Source organism: Anolis carolinensis, chromosome 2, assembly GCF_035594765.1.
Source record: "Anolis carolinensis isolate JA03-04 chromosome 2, rAnoCar3.1.pri, whole genome shotgun sequence".
In the NCBI taxonomy this organism is placed as follows: domain Eukaryota; kingdom Metazoa; phylum Chordata; class Lepidosauria; order Squamata; family Dactyloidae; genus Anolis; species Anolis carolinensis.
The window spans coordinates 2,223,502-2,242,019 of record NC_085842.1 but is presented as its reverse complement, the minus strand read 5'-3'; the positions used below and the strand labels follow the sequence as shown (position 1 = coordinate 2,242,019).

The following is an 18,518-nucleotide window of genomic DNA, read 5'->3' as shown; positions in this document are numbered from 1 at the left end:
ATTTTACTACCAGGGTTGGATGAAAAGTAATGCCTCCACCTTCGTAACTCCTCAGCAGATGGCAGCCCTGGTCTGCGGCAGGTCCTGGCTTGTTCAGGAGACTCTCCTCTGCAGTTAAAGTAGAGTCTCACTTATCCAAGCCTCGCTTATCCAAGCCATTTTTGTAGTCAATGTTTTCAATACATCGTGATATTTTGGTGCTAAATTCGTAAATACAGTAATCACAGCATAACATTACTGCGTATTGAACTACTTTTTCTGTCAAATTTGTTGTATAACGTGATGTTTTGGTGCTTAATTTGTCATAACCTCATTTGATGTTTAATAGGCTTTTCCTTAATCCCTCCTTATTATCCAAGATATTTGCTTATCCAAGCTTCTGCCGTCCCGTTTAGCTTGGATAAGTGAGACTCTACTGTAGTTCCATTTGGCGGGAAGCCTTAGCATTGAATGGTTGTGTTGTTAAAGTGCAAAGTATGGAACCCTGCGCAGACGGTTGGTTAATGCAACTTAAGCTTTGCTTGGCTAGCAGAAGATCTGTGCACGATGGGTACCCAGGATCCTGACAGCTGAAATGAAAGTGCACAGACTTGAAATTTGCCAGGAACTCACTCTCTCTCTCTCTCTCTCTCTCTCCCTCCCTCCCTCTCCCAGCAGGCCCACCCAGACAGAGTGCATCATGGCTTTGAAACTTGCACCTGATGTTACATCTTGGCTTTCTGTATTTTAATATGTATTTTGTAGAAATATGTTGTGATATGTGTATTTTAAAGAATGTTTCGGGTTAATGTCTGTTTCACAATGTTGCAACCTGCCTCAAGCTACAGTAGAGTCTCACTTATCCAAGCCTCGCTTATCCAAGCCTCTAGATCCGGGGTCCCCAAACTAAGGCCCGGGGGCCGGATGCGGCCCTCCAAGGTCATTTACCTGGCCCCCACCCTCAGTTTTATAATATAATATTTTTATATCAGTTTTAATAATATAATATATTGTATATACATATAGTATTGATACTAATATTATGTTACACAATATAATACTAATAATAATACCATATAATAATATTAATTGTATGTTATATATTACATATAATATTACACTATAGTGGTATAGTTCAATATAGTAATATATAATGCTAATATTGTGCTATGCTAATAATATAATATATTGTATGTACATACAGCTGCTCTGAGTCCCCTTCGGGGTGAGAAGGGTGGGATATAAATGTAGTAAATAAATAATTAATTTTAGACTTAGGCTCGGCCAAAGTTTGAAATGACTTGAAGGTACACAACAACAACAATCCTATTTAACTTGACTATCTCATTGGCCAGAAGCAGGCCCACATTTTCCATTGAAATCCTGATAGGTTTTTGTTGGTTAAAATTGTTTTCATTTTAAAATATTGTATTGTTCTTTCATTGTTGTTGTTGCTGTTTTGCACTACAAAAAATAAGACATGTGCAGTGTGCATAGGAATTTGTTCTTTTTTTTTTTTCAAATGATAATTCAGCCCAACAGTCTGAAGGATTGTGGACCGGCCCTCTGCTTCAAAAGTTTGAGGACCCCTGCTCTAGATTATCCAAGCCATTTTTGTAGTCAATGTTTTCAATATATCATGATATTTTGGTGCTAAATTCGTAAATACAGTAATTACAACATAACATTACTGCATATTGAACTACTTTTTCTGTCAAATTTGTTGTATAACATGATGTTTTGGTGCTTAATTTGTAAAATCATAATCTAATTTGATGTTTAATAGGCTTTTCCTTAATCCCTCCTTATTATCCAAGGTATTTGCTTATCCAAGCTTCTGCCGGCCCGTTTAGCTTGGATAAGTGAGACTCTACTGTATTACTATTATTATTTCTATACTTTTCATAGTGATGACACTTTTTCAAATGGATCATTGGGAACATAGTAATTCCATTTTCTAGGAAACTGGAGGTTAAACCAAGCCCTTCTAAGAATTAGAGACAGATAGATAAAAAGGTAAAGGCTTCCCCTGGACGTTAAGTCCAGTCATGTCTGACTCTGGGGGTTGGTGCTGATCTCCATTTCTAAGCTTACTTAGAAATAATGGAATGTATGGGAATGCAATGTATCTCATGGAAACCTGTGGATACGGAAGTCTGCCTACACGTTGTGATTCTTACTTGTTTTTATTTGGAATTCTGTAACTTTAAAGCTTGTCCCATGGATCTTCTATCTCTCCAAAAATGATAGGAATAACGTCTGTGAGTAGTTAGGAATATTTGGAGACACGTTCGTATTATTAATCATAATACTTACTTTATTTTTGTATCCCACCTCCATCTCCCCGAAGGGATTCAGAGCTCACATGGGCATGAACCCAACATCGACATAACTTAAAACAATCCATGAAATGTAAAACAATATAACAATATAGTATAAAACAGCATAAAACAACATAAAATATTTTCCCTCCTTGGAGTGCACTTTCCTCAGCGCCAGCCCAAGGGAGCCATGCTCTGCGTGAGGATCAGGATGAGGGCCTTCCCTTCTGCAGCCTCCCCATTATCTGATGCCCTCCCCTTCAAAGCCCACCCAGTGCAGATGTTGATGTTATTCCAGTCTCCAGGTCTGCATTTATCATGCCTTTCTTTTAAAATAAATTGCAATTCATGAACCATTAGTAAGAAAAGTTTAAAATAGTAAAACATAAACAATTGTGTTTTGGGAACACAAGCTGATGTTCTAAAAATACTTTTTTCAAAACAGACACATCATACTGCTGAGCTGAGCTGGAGGTAATACGAGGCTGCAACACATCCACTGCTCCCCATTCAGGAGCAAAGGAAGGGCGGGAAGGATGTAAGTACCCTCCGGAGGCAGGAAGAGGAGGGCAGAGGGGCCTGCAAAGAAAGGTAAGTGTAAGACATCACATACATAGAATATTTGGGCACCGTCCCCTTTGTCCCTAAGGAGGGATTGTTCGTTGTTGGGCAAGTGTTAAAAGTATTTGTCACCAGGCAATGGGCGCCTTCCCTCTTCCCCTGGGTTTGCTCCAGCACGAGTCTTGTTCTTCATGTTTCATGAGATCTTTCTCTGTTCAACTCCTGAAGACATTTTCCTCTCATTTGTCTGGCAGGTAACTTCTGAACAAGTTCTGCGAAGAACATCTTGTGAGAGTTTTGCCCGAGGAGTGCTCTAAGTCTAAAGTGAATTCAAGATGCACAGCAATGACAACAAGAAGAAATAAGTAGTAGAAAAATACATTTCAAGCTAAATGCCTGTGCAATTATAAGGGGGGAAATAAGATTGTGCTGAAGAAAGAGACACTTGCTGAAAGTGAGAAGAATGCTAAAGTAATACAAAGACTATGCTGTTCGGGAGGTTATATCTGTGAATCCCTGGCATGATATTTGAATTATAATTGTAAAAGAATGGCAAGTCCTCCACCTCCCTATCATGGATCACACACAGGGGAGAAGTTACATCAGTGTATGGAATGTGGGAAACAATTTGATAGCAAAAGTCATCTTACTAGACATGAACGCACCCACACAGGGGAGAAGCCTTATAAATGCATGGAATGTGGAGGAAGCTTCAGTCGCAGTGGCAGCCTACGTTCCCATCAAAGGACCCACACAGGGGAGAAGCCATATAAATGTATGAAATGTGGAGGAAGCTTCAGTCGCAGTGGCAGCCTACGTTCCCATCAAAGGACCCACACAGGGGAGAAGCCCTATAAATGCATGGAATGTGGAGGAAGCTTCAGTCGCAGTGGCAGCCTACGTTCCCATCAAAGGACCCACACAGGGGAGAAGCCATATAAATGCATGGAATGTGGAAAGAGCTTCAGTCAGAGTTGCCATCTACGTTCCCATCAAAGGACCCACACAGGGGAGAAGCCACATAAATGCATGGAATGTGGAGAAAGCTTCAGTCAGAGTGGACATCTACGTTTCCATCAAAGGACCCACACAGGGGAGAAGCCACTTAAATGCGTAGAATGCGGAAAGAGCTTCAGTCACAGTTCTCATTTGCGTACCCATCAAAGGACCCACACAGGGGAGAAGCCATATAAATGCATAGAATGCGGAGTAAGCTTCAGTCACAGAGGCAGTCTACGTTACCATCAAAGGACCCACACAGGGGAGAAGCCATACAAATGCATAGAATGCGGAAAGAGCTTCAGTCGGAGTGACAGTCTACGTTCTCATCAAAAGACCCACACAGGGGAGAAGCCACATAAATGCGTAGAATGCGGAAAGAGCTTCAGTCACAGTTCTCATTTGCGTACCCATCAAAGGACCCACACAGGGGAGAAGCCATATAAATGCATAGAATGTGGAGAAAGCTTCAGTCGGAGTGACAGTCTACGTTCTCATCAAAAGACCCACACTGGGGAGAAGCTACATAAATGCGTAGAATGCGGAAAGAGCTTCAGTCGCAGTGACAATCTACATTACCATCAAAGGACCCACACAGGGGAGAAGCCATACAAATGCATAGAATGCGGAAAGAGCTTCAGTTGGAGTGACAGTCTACGTTCTCATCAAAAGACCCACACAGGGGAGAAGCCACATAAATGCGTAGAATGCGGAAAGAGCTTCAGTCACAGTTCTCATTTGCGTACCCATCAAAGGACCCACACAGGGGAGAAGCCATATAAATGCATAGAATGTGGAGAAAGCTTCAGTCGGAGTGACAGTCTACGTTCTCATCAAAAGACCCACACTGGGGAGAAGCCACATAAATGCGTAGAATGCGGAAAGAGCTTTAGTCACAGTTCTCATTTGCGTACCCATCAAAGGACCCACACAAGGGAGAAGCCATATAAATGTATGGAATGTGGAAAGAGCTTTAGAGAAAGTTCAGCATATATTAGACATCACAGAACCCATGCGCCACTAGAGGAGACGGGCCTTTAAGTTTCCAAGCCCTCTTCAAAAGAACATTGGAAGGAAAGAGGAAAGCCACCACCTTGCTCTCTCTCTCTCTCCCATGAACTGCAATTTGACTGCTGCTGACAGGTCTCACTCAGAGGGGGGCTTTTCTCAGCATTGCAGCAAGCTTTGAAGGCGTTCACCTAACCTCCTCCATAAAGAAACCCCTCACAGGCTTCTAGGATGATCTCTGAAGGTTTGCTGAAATGAGCAGAAGCTGAGATATCAGGATAAAAAGGGTTCTGAAAAAGAATAGCTCTTTGGTAGCAGATTACGTCATATCTTGATACGCTTGTCTCATGTCTTGGCTCTACTGCCCCTCGGTTAGAATTTGGGGCTCCAGCCATGTACCTGTAACCCTTTCCTGGACTTTGTTGTGTCCTGAATCGTTGACTAAATTCTGGACTGACTGCCTGGTTTCATTTATGAACTAGGACTTTGTTTGTATCCCCGTCTTTTTGGGTTATCTTTGAGACTCTGAATTCTGTTTGTATTCTTGATTTTTTGGTTGTTATTTTATCATCTCTGTCGAATGAACTCTGGGCATGTGACTATTGGACTGTTATCTTGGCTATTGTTTTTTCTTGCTCCTGACCTGGATCTGCAGTTCTTGACATGTCTGCATTAATTTGACTCTTGACCTTGACTTGTGTTCACTGTTACTCCGACTGTGTTGATGCAATTATATTATTTTAGCAGGACTCAAGATGTTAAAGGTAAAGGATTTAAAGTTTAAAGGTAAAGGACTCAAGACTTGAAAGGTATGGTCTTGGCTTACCTTGTGCTCCTCAGACTTTATACCAGGAGAGCCCTGGTTCACAAGGCCATCAGTCTTGCTTTGTGTGTACTAATCCCTGCTTAGAGTGAACCCATTTCTGTATTTGAGACTGTTTAATCGCCACCTTTGGCAAAGGGTCCATTAGGATACACAGCATATCTCCCTAACTGTAGGGATTGGAAGACACCGGATTATGACAACAGCTGATGAAGATAAATGATGGTGATGATGATGGTGGTGATGATAATTTATTTGTAACCCGCCCTATCTCCCCGAGGGGACTCAGGGCGGTTTCCAGCAAGTAACAAAATGCCAAACATTCAATGCCATAAAGTTAAAAACAATAGATATGACAATCACAATATAAACCTATGAATGAAACTAAAAACATAACCAAATATTAAAACCTAAACATACTCTCACACATTTACCATAGTAAAATGCTACATGTTTCACATAATGTAGTTTACGGCTTCCCAGGAGCTGAGGTAGGTGTCCAATATCTGGGCGAGGATATTTATATGATGTAGTAGTCCTCCTCCTCTCCATATGCTAAAGTGCATAAATGGGTTTTTAAAAGCTTTTTGAAGGAGAGGAGAGGGGGCCATTCTTAGTTCTTTAGGGTGGAGTTCCAGAGACAAGGGGCGATCACGGAGAAGGCCCCTCTCTTGTCTCCCCACAACCGAGCTTGGGACGGGAGTGGGACCGAGAAGAGGGCCTCCTCTGCAGACCACAGCACCCGTGCTGGTTTATTTATGGAGGTGCCGTTTTTCAAAAACTCTGGACCCGAAATGCTTAGGGCTTTATAGGTAATAACCAGCACTTTGTATTAAGTCCAGAAGCGGACGGGCAGACAGTGGTTGCTCTCCCTTTATGGTGCTCCACAAATTAACCTGGTTGCGGATCTTTGAACAATTGAACCTTCCGAACTATCTTCAAAGGCAGCCCCACGTAGAGAGAGTGGCAGTGGTCCAGGTTGGATGTAACTGGACTCATTAATCCGTTGAGATGGACAAATTAACTAAATGGATGAAGTATAGAACAGCATTTAGAGGAATAGAGGTAAAAATCATATAGTGAATGAGATGTTTATAGACTAGTGTTCGTTGGCCGTTAGTTTTGATCTTATTGTACAAGACGTGTGTCCTTGTTCGCTTTATATTTGTTAAGTAGTACAGTAGAGTCGCACTTATCCAACACTCGCTTATTCAACGTTCTGGATTATCCAACGCATTTTTGTAGTCAGTGTTTTCAATATATCATGATATTTTGGTGCTAAATTCGTAAATACAGTAATTACTACATAGCATTACTGTGTATTGAACTACCTTTTATGTCAAATTTGTTGTTAAACATGATGTTTTGGTGCTTAATTTGTAAAATCATAACCTAATTTAATGTTTAATAGGCTTTTCCTTAATCTCTCCTTATTATCCAACATATTTGCTTATCCAACATTCTGCCAGCTCGTTTACGTTGGATAAGCGAGACTCTACTGTACTTCTAAAAAGGGACCAGAATGATAATTTGTGTAAAAACGTTAAATACCTAAATTGTAATTTGCATAAGCATGCTTTGTTTTGTTTGTTGTTTTTTTGTCTTTGAATAAAAATTGTTTATTCTATGAAGTGTGATACATCAGCTTTAAAAAGCCAAAGTGATTATAGGCTGTACCAATGGGAGCATGATGTCTAGATCCGGGTAATTTTTAGTCGACTCTCTTCGACACTTTGATCAGACCTGCCCTGGAATAACCCTGTGTCCAGATCTGAGCAATTCAAGCAAGATTTTGAGGTGCTAGAATGTCTCCAGAGAAGGGCTCCAGGGAATGGCTGAGGGAGATGGACGTGTTCAGTTTGGAGGGGGAAAGGCCGAGGGGACAAGAGAGCCAATACTTGGAAGGATGTCACTTTGAGGAGAAAAGGGCAAGGTTTTCCTGCTCCTCGAGACTAAAATAAACAGCAACTGATTCACATTGCGGGAAAGAAGCTTCCACCTAAACATTGGGAATCATTTCCGGATGGTAAGAGCTGATCAGCCGTGGAAGCCTTGTCCCTTCTCAGGAGCCTCCCTTCCCAAGCCCTGGCCTTCCACCTCCTGGGGACTCCATGTCCCAGAATCCCTGACCTTGGACCAAGGCAGCTGGGAGTTCTGGGTGTTGGAAGTCCAAGAAATCTCAGAGGAATAGAGTTTGGGAATCCGTGCTCCAGAGAGTGGAGAGAATTGCTCTCTTGGGCTACAACCCCCATAAACACTATAAAAAGACCTGGCATGGGGGTTGTAGGACCCTGGGAGTTGTAGTCCAAGACAAATATGTCTCCCAAGTCCTTGCAATTAAAGGCTTTCTTTCTCATGGTGTCGAATGTGTTTGTGTTCATCCATATAGAGAAGGGTTTAGAAAGAAACAAGGAGAATGTGCATTGAGTATCTGCCACGACTTTAATGTTTACTTGTCATTCTGATGGCAGTGGTTGATCAGGTTGATCAGGTATATATTAATCCAATGTCCACAATGTAATAAAGAATCCTATGTTATTATTAGTCCAAAGTTACTTCTTTGGACTGTATCTCCCATAATCCTTCCCCACAGGAAGACCTAAGGAGGCCAGATAAAGAGAGACCCTGGTTGTTTATAGATTTTGGGATTTTGGGTTGTTTTGGGTCTTAGGCCTCCTGAGGAGAGAGGGCCCAGATGCCCTTCTCATTGGATTCCCACGTCCTCTCTTTTTGAGGTGATTTCAGTAGAGACCACATATAGTGAGTCTATACCTGGTGAGGCTCCACTAAATCAGATCGGCCCGGACAGAGAACAAAGTTATCTGGGTTTGAAAGCAAAGAAGATGACTTTCAATCCACTTGCACAGGTATAAAGTGCTAAACGGTTCCGGCCCAGCTTACTTGTCCGAACGTGTCTCCCGCTATGACCCATCACGGAATCTAAGATCTTCCAGGGAGGCCCTGCTCTCGGTTCACAGGTGCGGCTGGCGGGGATGAGGGACAGGGCCTTTTCAGTGGTGGCCCCCCGCCTATGGAACACCCTCCCAAACAAAATTAGACAGGCTCCCGCCCTCCTGTCTTTCTGAAAGAGAACAAAAACGTGGTTATGGGAGCAGGCATTTGAGCATGAGTAGCAGCAGAATCGCGATATGAATATATGACTCCTTGACAGACCCCCACCTGGACATGAAAAGCACCTTAAATGTATATTTAAATGTACAATGATGCAGGTTTTTAAGGTATATTTTAATTTTTATTGTAATTTTTTAATCTTGGAAGACTTTTAATCTGATGTAAACTGTGTTTCTGATGTATATTGTAAGCCGCTCTGAGTCCCCTGATGGGTGAGAAGGGCGGGGTAGAAATGATGTAATAATAAATCAATCAATATCCAGACCTCCCATGCCAATCCCATGCATGATTGGCTGTGGAATGAGCCAGCCAGGATCCGGGCCATGATTGGTGGGGGTTCCCTTCGTGTCACAGTTGGAAGGAGAGGTTCCCCACGGCAGGAAGAACCACGGACGATTTTGGGAGGGTTTAAGAGTCCATTCAGTTGTGAGGAGACCTGTGGAGGGCGCAAAACTGATGAAGGTGATGGTGTGGGAATGCAGATGAGTCCTTGACTGACTTAATGTCTAATTCCAAAGAAGACAAAAGTGCCAGTCCCAGAAGACACAAGGTGATGATGCTACATATCCTGGGGGTCGGGTACCCATTGGAAAGGCTAATTTAGTCATCCTTGCTTGGCCTTGCCTTCCCTGGGAATCCTAAACCTCTGGACACATGTGGCCAGGTAAAGAATGCCAAAGAGCCCTCCTGAAGAAGGGATTGTCTGCCTGTCACTCTCACACAGAAGGGATGACATGTCCAGGCCTGGGAGATGGCTAGAGGGATATTGGACAGGGTTTGATAGGGTTGTATGTCAATAGAGGAGACGGACGGGGACATGTGCCTTCACAGGATATTTGATACAATAGGAATACAGCGTACCCCAAAATATCACTGCATGTGCTTATTAAAGAATTTAGTTGGATCAAGTTTGGGGAGCAGTTGCAAGTTCCCCCCAGGGTTTTGAGCCGCTTCCCAACAGTGTCCCCCGAACCCACCCCAGCACCCCCTTCCTCACCTTCTGAGCCCTCCCAGTCCGGCCAGGCTGCGACGGAAATCTGCTCAGCCACTTGGGATGGAAAGTGGGGTGCCTCTTCTGCCCCAGAGGAAGGAAACACACCTTCTGGCCACGGAGCCTGTGGGTCTGGCACTCGCTGGGCTGTCCCTTGCCCAACAGAAGACAGACATGGATATGATGCGTTGTGTTGTCAAAGGCTTTCATGGCTGCAATGACTGCCTTGCACTGAGTTTTCGGGGCCGTATGGCCATGATCCAGAAGCATTGCCTCCTGACGTTTCACCCACATCTATGGCAGGCATCCCTAGGCAAGAGAGGTGTATCTATCTGTGGGAGGTCAGGCAGGATGCAGCCAGGCTTTGAATCTGCAAGGCCATTCAATGCTAGTGAAGGTGGCCAATGGCAACATTCCCATTTGCCTCTACCTGCCAAGGGTTCTTTTTCCCACCCTGGACATTATTCCACAGGGATATATATAAACCACACTGGCCTAGTTTCCAACAGACCTCACCATCTCTGAGGATGCCAGCCATAGATGTGGGCGAAACGTCAGGAGAGAATGCTTCTGGCACATGGGCAGGCAGCTGGAAAACTCACAGGAACGCAATGATGCCATTTGTTTCTGGGATAGTTTCTTAAGCATTGCCTATCAGAGAGTAGTAGCATCCCTCTCTGAGGTTCCCCCCAACCCTGGCTGAGTCCCTGCCCTCCCTTTGGCTTCTCTGGCACCCCCGAGCAGGGCCAGCCCCCCCCTCCCCCCCTCCCTCTCCCTCCCTCTACGTGGAGTTCCCCACCAGGCCTGTCCCTGCCAGGGACCCCCAGGCCGAGGGAGGCGGGGAGGGGGCTCTTCGGGAGGAACAGCCTCGTGGGGGTCCTTCCCGCAGTGCTGCTCCTTTAAGGCCAAGCCCCGCCTCTCTTTGGGCGCCTGCCTCCGCCCCCAGGGTGACGTCACGGCAAGGCCAGCCCCGCCCCGATCCCTTGGAAACAGGCAGGCAGAGGGGAGGGGGGCCTCCGCGGGCGGAAGTGAGGGGGCGCTTCCGGTTGGGCCCAGCCGAGGGAGAGGCGCCAACTCTTCGCGTGTTCCTCGGGAGCCTCGCGCGGGTGAGTGGAAGGAGGGGGGGGAGGGGAGGGGAGCCAGGCCAAGGCCTTGTTCCCGGATGGGGAGGAGAGAGAGAGAGAGAGAGACGCACAGACCTCCCGGGGCCTCCTGCGTGGCCTGGTCTCCTCCCGAGGGAAGGAAGGAAGGAAGGAAGGCAGGAAGGAAGGCGGGAAGGCGGGCGCCCCTGAGGGAAGAAGGCCCGGGGCCTGAGGGGACTGCACCTCCCCCCGCCCCCTCCCTCCCTCCCTCGGCCCTCCAGCCTGAGTCTCCCCAACGAGGCACCCAGAGCTCACTTGGCCAAATCTGCAGCCTCACCTTGACACCCAGGAGTTCCAGTTCACCCGTGTTCAGAGAACCTTGAACCCCACCAGTGACGGATCTGGACCAAACCTGGCTCACAGACCCAACCTGGCCAAGTGTGCATACAAGCGGAGTTTGGAGGCGATTGCCCTGGAAATCTGGGAGTTGCAGTTCACCCTGAGCAAACTGGACCAAACTTAGGATACTACCTAACTTCCCAAAACAAACAATGCCTCCTTCTAATAACCCGGCCACCACCCCAAGCTAGTAAATATATAAATACTAACATATAAATAGGTAGGTAGATAAATAGATGCGTCTGTTTGTGTGTAAGTGAACATGAGGGCATTTGGATGTGCCTGGTCACACGCTTTGTTTGCAAATGCGTTGTTTCCCTCAAAACTGTACTTTAGGGAGGCCAGCTGCCCTGGGAGTAAGACTTCTCTTCTCCTCTTCCTCCCTTCCTTCCGTCCGTCCGTCCTTTGTGACCTGCTTCCCAATCGGTGCTTCGGGCCCGATGCGCATCGTGTGTCTTATTCCTGTGTGAAACTCACCTATGGAACATTCTCTCTAACATTAACAATTACTCTTTCTAATAATAAGAGCCAGAAGCGACCCCCGGTCCCCCAACACAAAGAGCCACAACATGGGACCCGTGACCCCTTGCAGGGCAGGCTAAGAAAGGCCTTTCCGCTTGGATTGAACCCAGTGCCTTTTATCTTCCTTATTCTGCATCAGGGGAGGGAGGGAAGGAAGGAAGGAAGGAAGGAAGGAAGGAAGGAAGGAAGGAAGGAAGGAAGGAAGGAAGGAAAGGGGCTCTTCTGGGGGAACAGCCTTGGGAACACTGGTGGATTTAGGGGGTGACCGACCTTTATCTCCGGGAGTTATAGTTCCCCTGTATTCCCTGAGCCCTCTGAACCCCACCAGTGACGGATCTGGACCAAACCTGGCTCACAGACCCAACCTGGCCAACTGGGAACACTGGTGGATTTAGCGGGTGACTGACCTTTATCTCCGGGAGTTATAGTTCCCCTGTATTCCGTGAGCCCTCTGAACCCCACCAATGATGAATCTGGACCAAACCTGGCTCACAGACCCAACATGGCCAACTGGGAACACTGGTGGATTTAGGGGGTGACCGACCTTTATCTCCGGGAGTTATAGTTCCCCTGTATTCCGTGAGCCCTCTGAACCCCACCAGTGACGGATCTGGACCAAACCTGGCTCACAGACCCAACATGGCCAACTGGGAACACTGGTGGATTTAGCGGGTGACTGACCTTTATCTCCGGGAGTTATAGTTCCCATGTATTCCGTGAGCCCTCTGAACCCCACCAATGATGAATCTGGACCAAACCTGGCTCACAGACCCAACATGGCCAACTGGGAACACTGGTGGATTTAGGGGGTGACCGACCTTTATCTCCGGGAGTTATAGTTCCCCTGTATTCCGTGAGCCCTCTGAAACCCACCAGTGACGGATCTGGACCAAACCTGGCTCACAGACCCAACATGGCCAACTGGGAACACTGGTGGATTTAGCGGGTGACTGACCTTTATCTCCGGGAGTTATAGTTCCCCTGTATTCCGTGAGCCCTCTGAACCCCACCAATGATGAATCTGGACCAAACCTGGCTCACAGACCCAACATGGCCAACTGGGAACACTGGTGGATTTAGGGGGTGACCGACCTTTATCTCCGGGAGTTATAGTTCCCCTGTATTCCGTGAGCCCTCTGAACCCCACCAGTGACGGATCTGGACCAAACCTGGCTCACAGACCCAACATGGCCAACTGGGAACACTGGTGGATTTAGCGGGTGACTGACCTTTATCTCCGGGAGTTATAGTTCCCATGTATTCCGTGAGCCCTCTGAACCCCACCAATGATGAATCTGGACCAAACCTGGCTCACAGACCGAACATGGTCAACTGTGCATACAAGCGGAGTTTGGAGGCGATTGCCCTGGACATCTGGGAGTTGTAGTTCACCCTTACCAAACTGGACCAAACTTAGGATATTACCTAACGTCCCAAAATAAACAATGCCTTCTTCTAATAACCCAGCCACCACTGGGTCCCCAAGCTAGTAAATATATAAATACTAACATATAAATAGGTAGGTAGATAAATAGATATGTGTGTTTGTGTGTAAGTGAACATGAGGGCATTTGGATGTGCCTGGTCACACGCTTTGTTTGCAAATGTGCTGTTTCCCTCAAAACTGTACTTTAGGGAGGCCAGCTGCCCTGGGAGTAAGACTTCTCTTCTCCCCTCCCTCCCTTCCTTCTTTCCTTCTTTCCTTCCTCTCTTCTGTCTTTTGTGACCTGCCTCCCGGTCGGTGCTTCAGGTTCCACAAGCATCGTGTGTCTTATTCCTGTATGAAACTGACCTATGAAACATTCTCTCTAACATTAACAATTAATCTGTCTAATGATAAGAGCCGGAAGCGACCCCCGGTCCCCCAACACAAAGAGCCACAACGTGGGACCCGCAAACCTTTGCAGGGCAGACTAAGGAAGGCCTTTCTGCTTCAATTGAAGCCAGTGCCTTTTATCTTCCTTATTATTCTGCAGCAGGGGAGGGAAGGAAGGAAGGAAGGAAGGAAGGAAGGAAGGAAGGAAGGAAGGAAGGAAGGAAGGAAGGAAGGAAGGAAGGAAAGGGGCTCTTCTGGAGGAACAGCCTTGCGTGTGTCTCTTTCACAGATACGTACATATATGCATACAGTATTATGCGGTGCAAGATATAAATATGGCAAATGTGAAATTGACCATTGCAATGGCCCATCATGAGCTTTGGATCATGTAATTTTAATGTTTATATGAGGTGTTTTAATTCTATGTTCTCATGTCTAAATGTTTATATCTTTATGTTTAATGGTCTTATTGATCTATGTTTAATGGTCTTATTGATTTTAATGAATACTTATGTTTCTTTTTTAGATTTTATGATTTGGTTTTACTTATTTATTATTTATTTAAAGCATTTATATTGCACCCTTCCCACCATGAAAGGGACTCATGCCGGAACATAAAACTCATGCCGGAACATAATGCCGGAATATAAAATAAATAAAAATACACAAAAACTAAAATCAGATTATTTCGACTTTAAAATCAATTGTTTAAAGCCATCTCAGATCAGCCTTGTTGTCATCTTATTTTATATGTATGTTAGGCATTGAATTTTTCCCATGATTATGTTATAAACCAGTTTGAGTCCCGTTCCCCCCCCCCCCCTCCCCCGGTGAGAAAAGTGGTATATAAAAACAGTCAGTAAATAAATAAATAAATAAAAACAAACATATAGATACGGTAGATAGATAGATAGATAGATAGATAGATAGATAGATAGATAGAGAGATGTGTGAGTCAAGGAAAATCAAGGCACTTGGATGGTCACACGCTATGTTTTGATATGTGCTAGTTTCCTTCAGAAGTGTGCTTTGGGGATGCCAGTTGCACTGGGAGTGTGTTGTTTGTGTCATTGGCACCTTGTGTTGTTTGTGTCATTGGCACCTCCCTTCCTCCCTCCCTCCCTTCTCCCCTTTCTTCCTTTTCTCCCTCAAGGCTAATATCCCCTTTACTCACCAATTGGCCAGGAAGAACCCTAAATTGGTCTCGCAGCTCTCTACTGTCTGATCATGACAGAAGGGCAATGGAGCATGGAATCCTAGAGTCTGAAGAGACCTCGTGGTCCACCCAGTCCAACCCCATTTTACCGAGAAGCAGGAAAATTGCATTCAAAGTACCCTGACAGATGGCCATCCAGCCTCTGCTTAAAAGCCCCAAAGGAGGAGCCTCTACTATTTGGCAGGTGGCCATATTTCTCTTTGCAGCAGTAAAAGGCCGCAAGTGCTTCATGAATAATCTGTAAGTGCTGAGAGTGTAACAAAGAGCAGCTGGTTATAGGGAGCACACCATGCCCCTATTAAAGCAGCCCCACAGGCTGCCAATGAATTTCCGGACCTGATTCAAAGTGCAGGTTATCACCTATGAAGCCCTTTACGCTTCGGGTCCAACCTGTCTTCGAGACCGTATCTCTTTATGAACCGGCATGGGCTTTAAGATCGACCGGAGAAGGAGGCCCTGCTCTTGGTCCCACCTCCATCTTAAGTGGGGACGAGAGAGAGGGCCTTCCTTCTCAGTGGTGGCCCCTTGGCTCTGGAGTGCCCTTTCAAGTGAGATCATGCTAGCCCCCCCCCCAACCTTCCGCACACATTTAAAGACCTGGCTATTCTGACAAGCCTTTGTTCATGTTTAGACTCTCTTATAATACATATGAGGACCTTTAGACTCTTTTGTTAGCACTTTACTATTCTGAGGTCAAATACTGCTGTATTTTATTGTTTTTACCGGGGGTACTGTGAATTTATGATGTTGTGTTGACTCTTTATTATCTATGTTTTATTTTACACTTGTTGTATTTTGTGTCACACCTTGAGTGTTTTGTGAGCCGCCCCGAGTCCCCCTCAGAGATGGTGGCGGGATATAAATAAAGTTGTTGTTGTTGTTGTTACTATTATTACTACTGATCTGCTGAACTATGGTTGCCCTTTTTGACTGCTTTGTCCTTTATGGAAATGGCTCCAGACTCAGAACCCGGACCCTTCCCCCGGCAGAGAAGGCTGTCCTGCGGAAGGAGGGAGGCTGCAGGGTGGGAGTGGCAGAAGAGGCTCCAGGCTGAAGTGGAAAAGAACCTGCAGGTGCAGAAAGGTGAGGCGGACTTGGGAGTTGAAAAAGCCACCCTCGGCTTATACTTGGGTGCTTTCCTGCCAGGACCCTCAGCTCTCCGCACAGCAACCCAGCTCTCCTTCCTCTTCTGCTCTCTTGCGCAGTGCTCACCTTCCTCTCCTCCTCTCTTGACCCAGTGCGCACCTTCCTCTCCTCTCTCAACACAGGGCGCACCTTCCTCTCCTCTCTTGATGCAGTGCGCACCTTCCTCTTCTCTCTCGACGTAGTGCGCACCTTCCTCTCCTCTCTCGACGAAGTGCGCACCTTCATCTCCTCTCTTGGTGAAGTGCGCACTTTCCTTTTCTCCTCTCGACGCAGTGCGCACCTTCCTTTTCTCCTCTCAACGCAGTGCGCACCTTCCTTTTCTCCTCTCAACGCAGTGCGCACCTTCCTCCTCTCTCGATGCAGTGCGCACCTTCCTTTTCTCCTCTCAACGCAGTGCGCACCTTCCTCCTCTCTCGATGCAGTGTGCACCTTCCTCTCCTCTCTGAATGCAGTGCGCACCTTCCTCTTCTCTTGACACACTGCACACCTTCCTCTCCTCTCTTGACGCAGTGCGCACCTTCCTCTCTCGGTGCAGTGTGTACCTTCCTCTCCTCCTTTCTCGACGCAGTGTACACCTTCCTCTCCTCTCTTGACGCAGTGTGCACCTTCCTCTCCTCTCTTGACGCAATGCGCACCTCCCTTTCCTCTCTCGATGCAGTGCACACCTTCCTCCTCTCTTGACACAGTGCACACTTTCCTCTCCTCTCGGCGCAGTGCACACCTTCCTCTCCTCTCTTGAAGCAGTGTGCACCTTCCTCTCCTCTCGGTGCAGTGTGTACCTTTCTCTCCTCCTTTCTCGACGCAATGCGCACCTTCCTCTCCTCTCTCGATGCAGTGCGCATGTTCCTCTCCTCTCTCGACGTAGTGCGCACCTTCCTCTCCTCTCTCGGTGAAGTGTGTACCTTCCTCCTCTATTGGTGCAGTGTGTACGTTCCTCTCCTCAATGCAGTGTGCACCTTCCTCTCCTCTCTCAGTGCAGTGTGTACCTTCCTCTCCTCCTTTCTCGATGCAGTGCGCACCTTCCTCTCCTCTCTTGACGCAGTGCGCACCTTCCTCTCCTCTCTCGGTGCAGTGTGTACCTTCCTCTCCTTTCTCGATGCAGTGCGCACCTTCCTCTCCTCTCTTGACGCAGTGCGCACCTTCCTCTCCTCTCAACGCAGTGCGCACCTTCCTTTTCTCCTCTCGACGCAGTGCACACCTTCCTTTTCTCCTCTCAACGCAGTGCGCACCTTCCTCCTCTCTCGATACAGTGCGCACCTTCCTCCTCTCTCGATGCAGTGCGCACCTTCCTTTTCTCCTCTCAACGCAGCGCGCACCTTCCTCCTCTCTTGATGCAGTGTGCACCTTCCTCTCCTCTCTGAATGCAGTGCGCACCTTCCTCTTCTCTTGACACACTGCGCACCTTCCTCTCCTCTCTTGACGCAGTGCTCACCTTCCTCTCCTCTCTTGACGCAGTGCGCACCTTCCTCTCTCGGTGCAGAGTGTACCTTCCTCTCCTCCTTTCTCGACGCAGTGTACACCTTCATCTCCTCTCTTGACGCAGTGCGCACCTTCCTCTCCTCTCTCGGTGAAGTGTGTACCTTCCTCTCCTCTCTCGACGTAGTGCGCACCTTCCTCTCCTCTCTTGACGCAGTGTGCACGTTCCTCTTCTCTCTCGACGTAGTGCGCACCTTCCTCTCCTCTCTCGGTGAAGTGTGTACCTTCCTCCTCTATTGGTGCAGTGTGTACCTTCCTCTCCTCTCAATGCAGTGTGCACCTTCCTCTCCTCTCTCAGTGCAGTGTGTACCTTCCTCTCCTCCTTTCTCGATGCAGTGCGCACCTTCCTCTCCTCTCTTGATGCAGTGCGCACCTTCCTCTCCTCTCTCGGTGCAGTGTGTACCTTCCTCTCCTTTCTCGATGCAGTGCGCACCTTCCTCTCCTCTCTTGACGCAGTGTGCACCTTCCTCTCTCGATGCAGTGCACACCTTCCTCCTCTCTTGACATAGTGCACACTTTCCTCTCCTCTCGGTGCAGTGCACACCTTCCTCTCCTCTCTTGAAGCAGTGTGCACCTTCCTCTCCTCTCGGTGCAGTGTGTACCTTTCTCTCCTCCTTTCTCGACGCAGTGCGCACCTTCCTCTCCTCTCTCGACGTAGTGCGCACCTTCCTCTCCTCTCTCGGTGAAGTGTGTACCTTCCTCCTCTATTGGTGCAGTGTGTACCTTCCTCTCCTCTCAATGCAGTGTGCACCTTCCTCTCCTCTCTCAGTGCAGTGTGTACCTTCCTCTCCTCCTTTCTCGATGCAGTGCGCACCTTCCTCTCCTCTCTTGATGCAGTGCGCACCTTCCTCTCCTCTCTCGGTGCAGTGTGTACCTTCCTCTCCTTTCTCGATGCAGTGCGCACCTTCCTCTCCTCTCTTGACGCAGTGTGCACCTTCCTCTCTCGATGCAGTGCACACCTTCCTCCTCTCTTGACATAGTGCACACTTTCCTCTCCTCTCGGTGCAGTGCACACCTTCCTCTCCTCTCTTGAAGCAGTGTGCACCT

At 47.1% G+C, this 18,518-nt stretch overlaps 1 protein-coding gene across 5 annotated transcripts in view; it reads left to right on the top strand.

Annotated features, from left to right (window-relative positions):
- LOC103277494 (zinc finger protein 84) overlaps positions 1-18,518 on the top strand; it is a 151,977-nt gene that overhangs the window by 1,380 nt on the left and 132,079 nt on the right. Inside the window, exons 1-3 of one of the 5 annotated variants that reach the window (XR_010003691.1) lie at positions 1,926-2,605; positions 2,746-2,891; positions 3,116-5,003. Coding sequence is in view for 2 of the 5 variants with exons in the window: in XM_062972756.1 (XP_062828826.1) it covers positions 3,411-4,901 (1,491 nt within the window). In the remaining 3 variants the exon portion in view is untranslated. Of the gene's footprint in view, positions 1-1,925; positions 2,606-2,745; positions 2,892-3,115; positions 7,319-10,594; positions 10,921-15,809; positions 15,933-18,518 lie in introns of those variants that run through there. The other 4 variants (XM_062972754.1, XM_062972756.1, XM_062972752.1 and 1 more) reach the window with 4 other exon arrangements.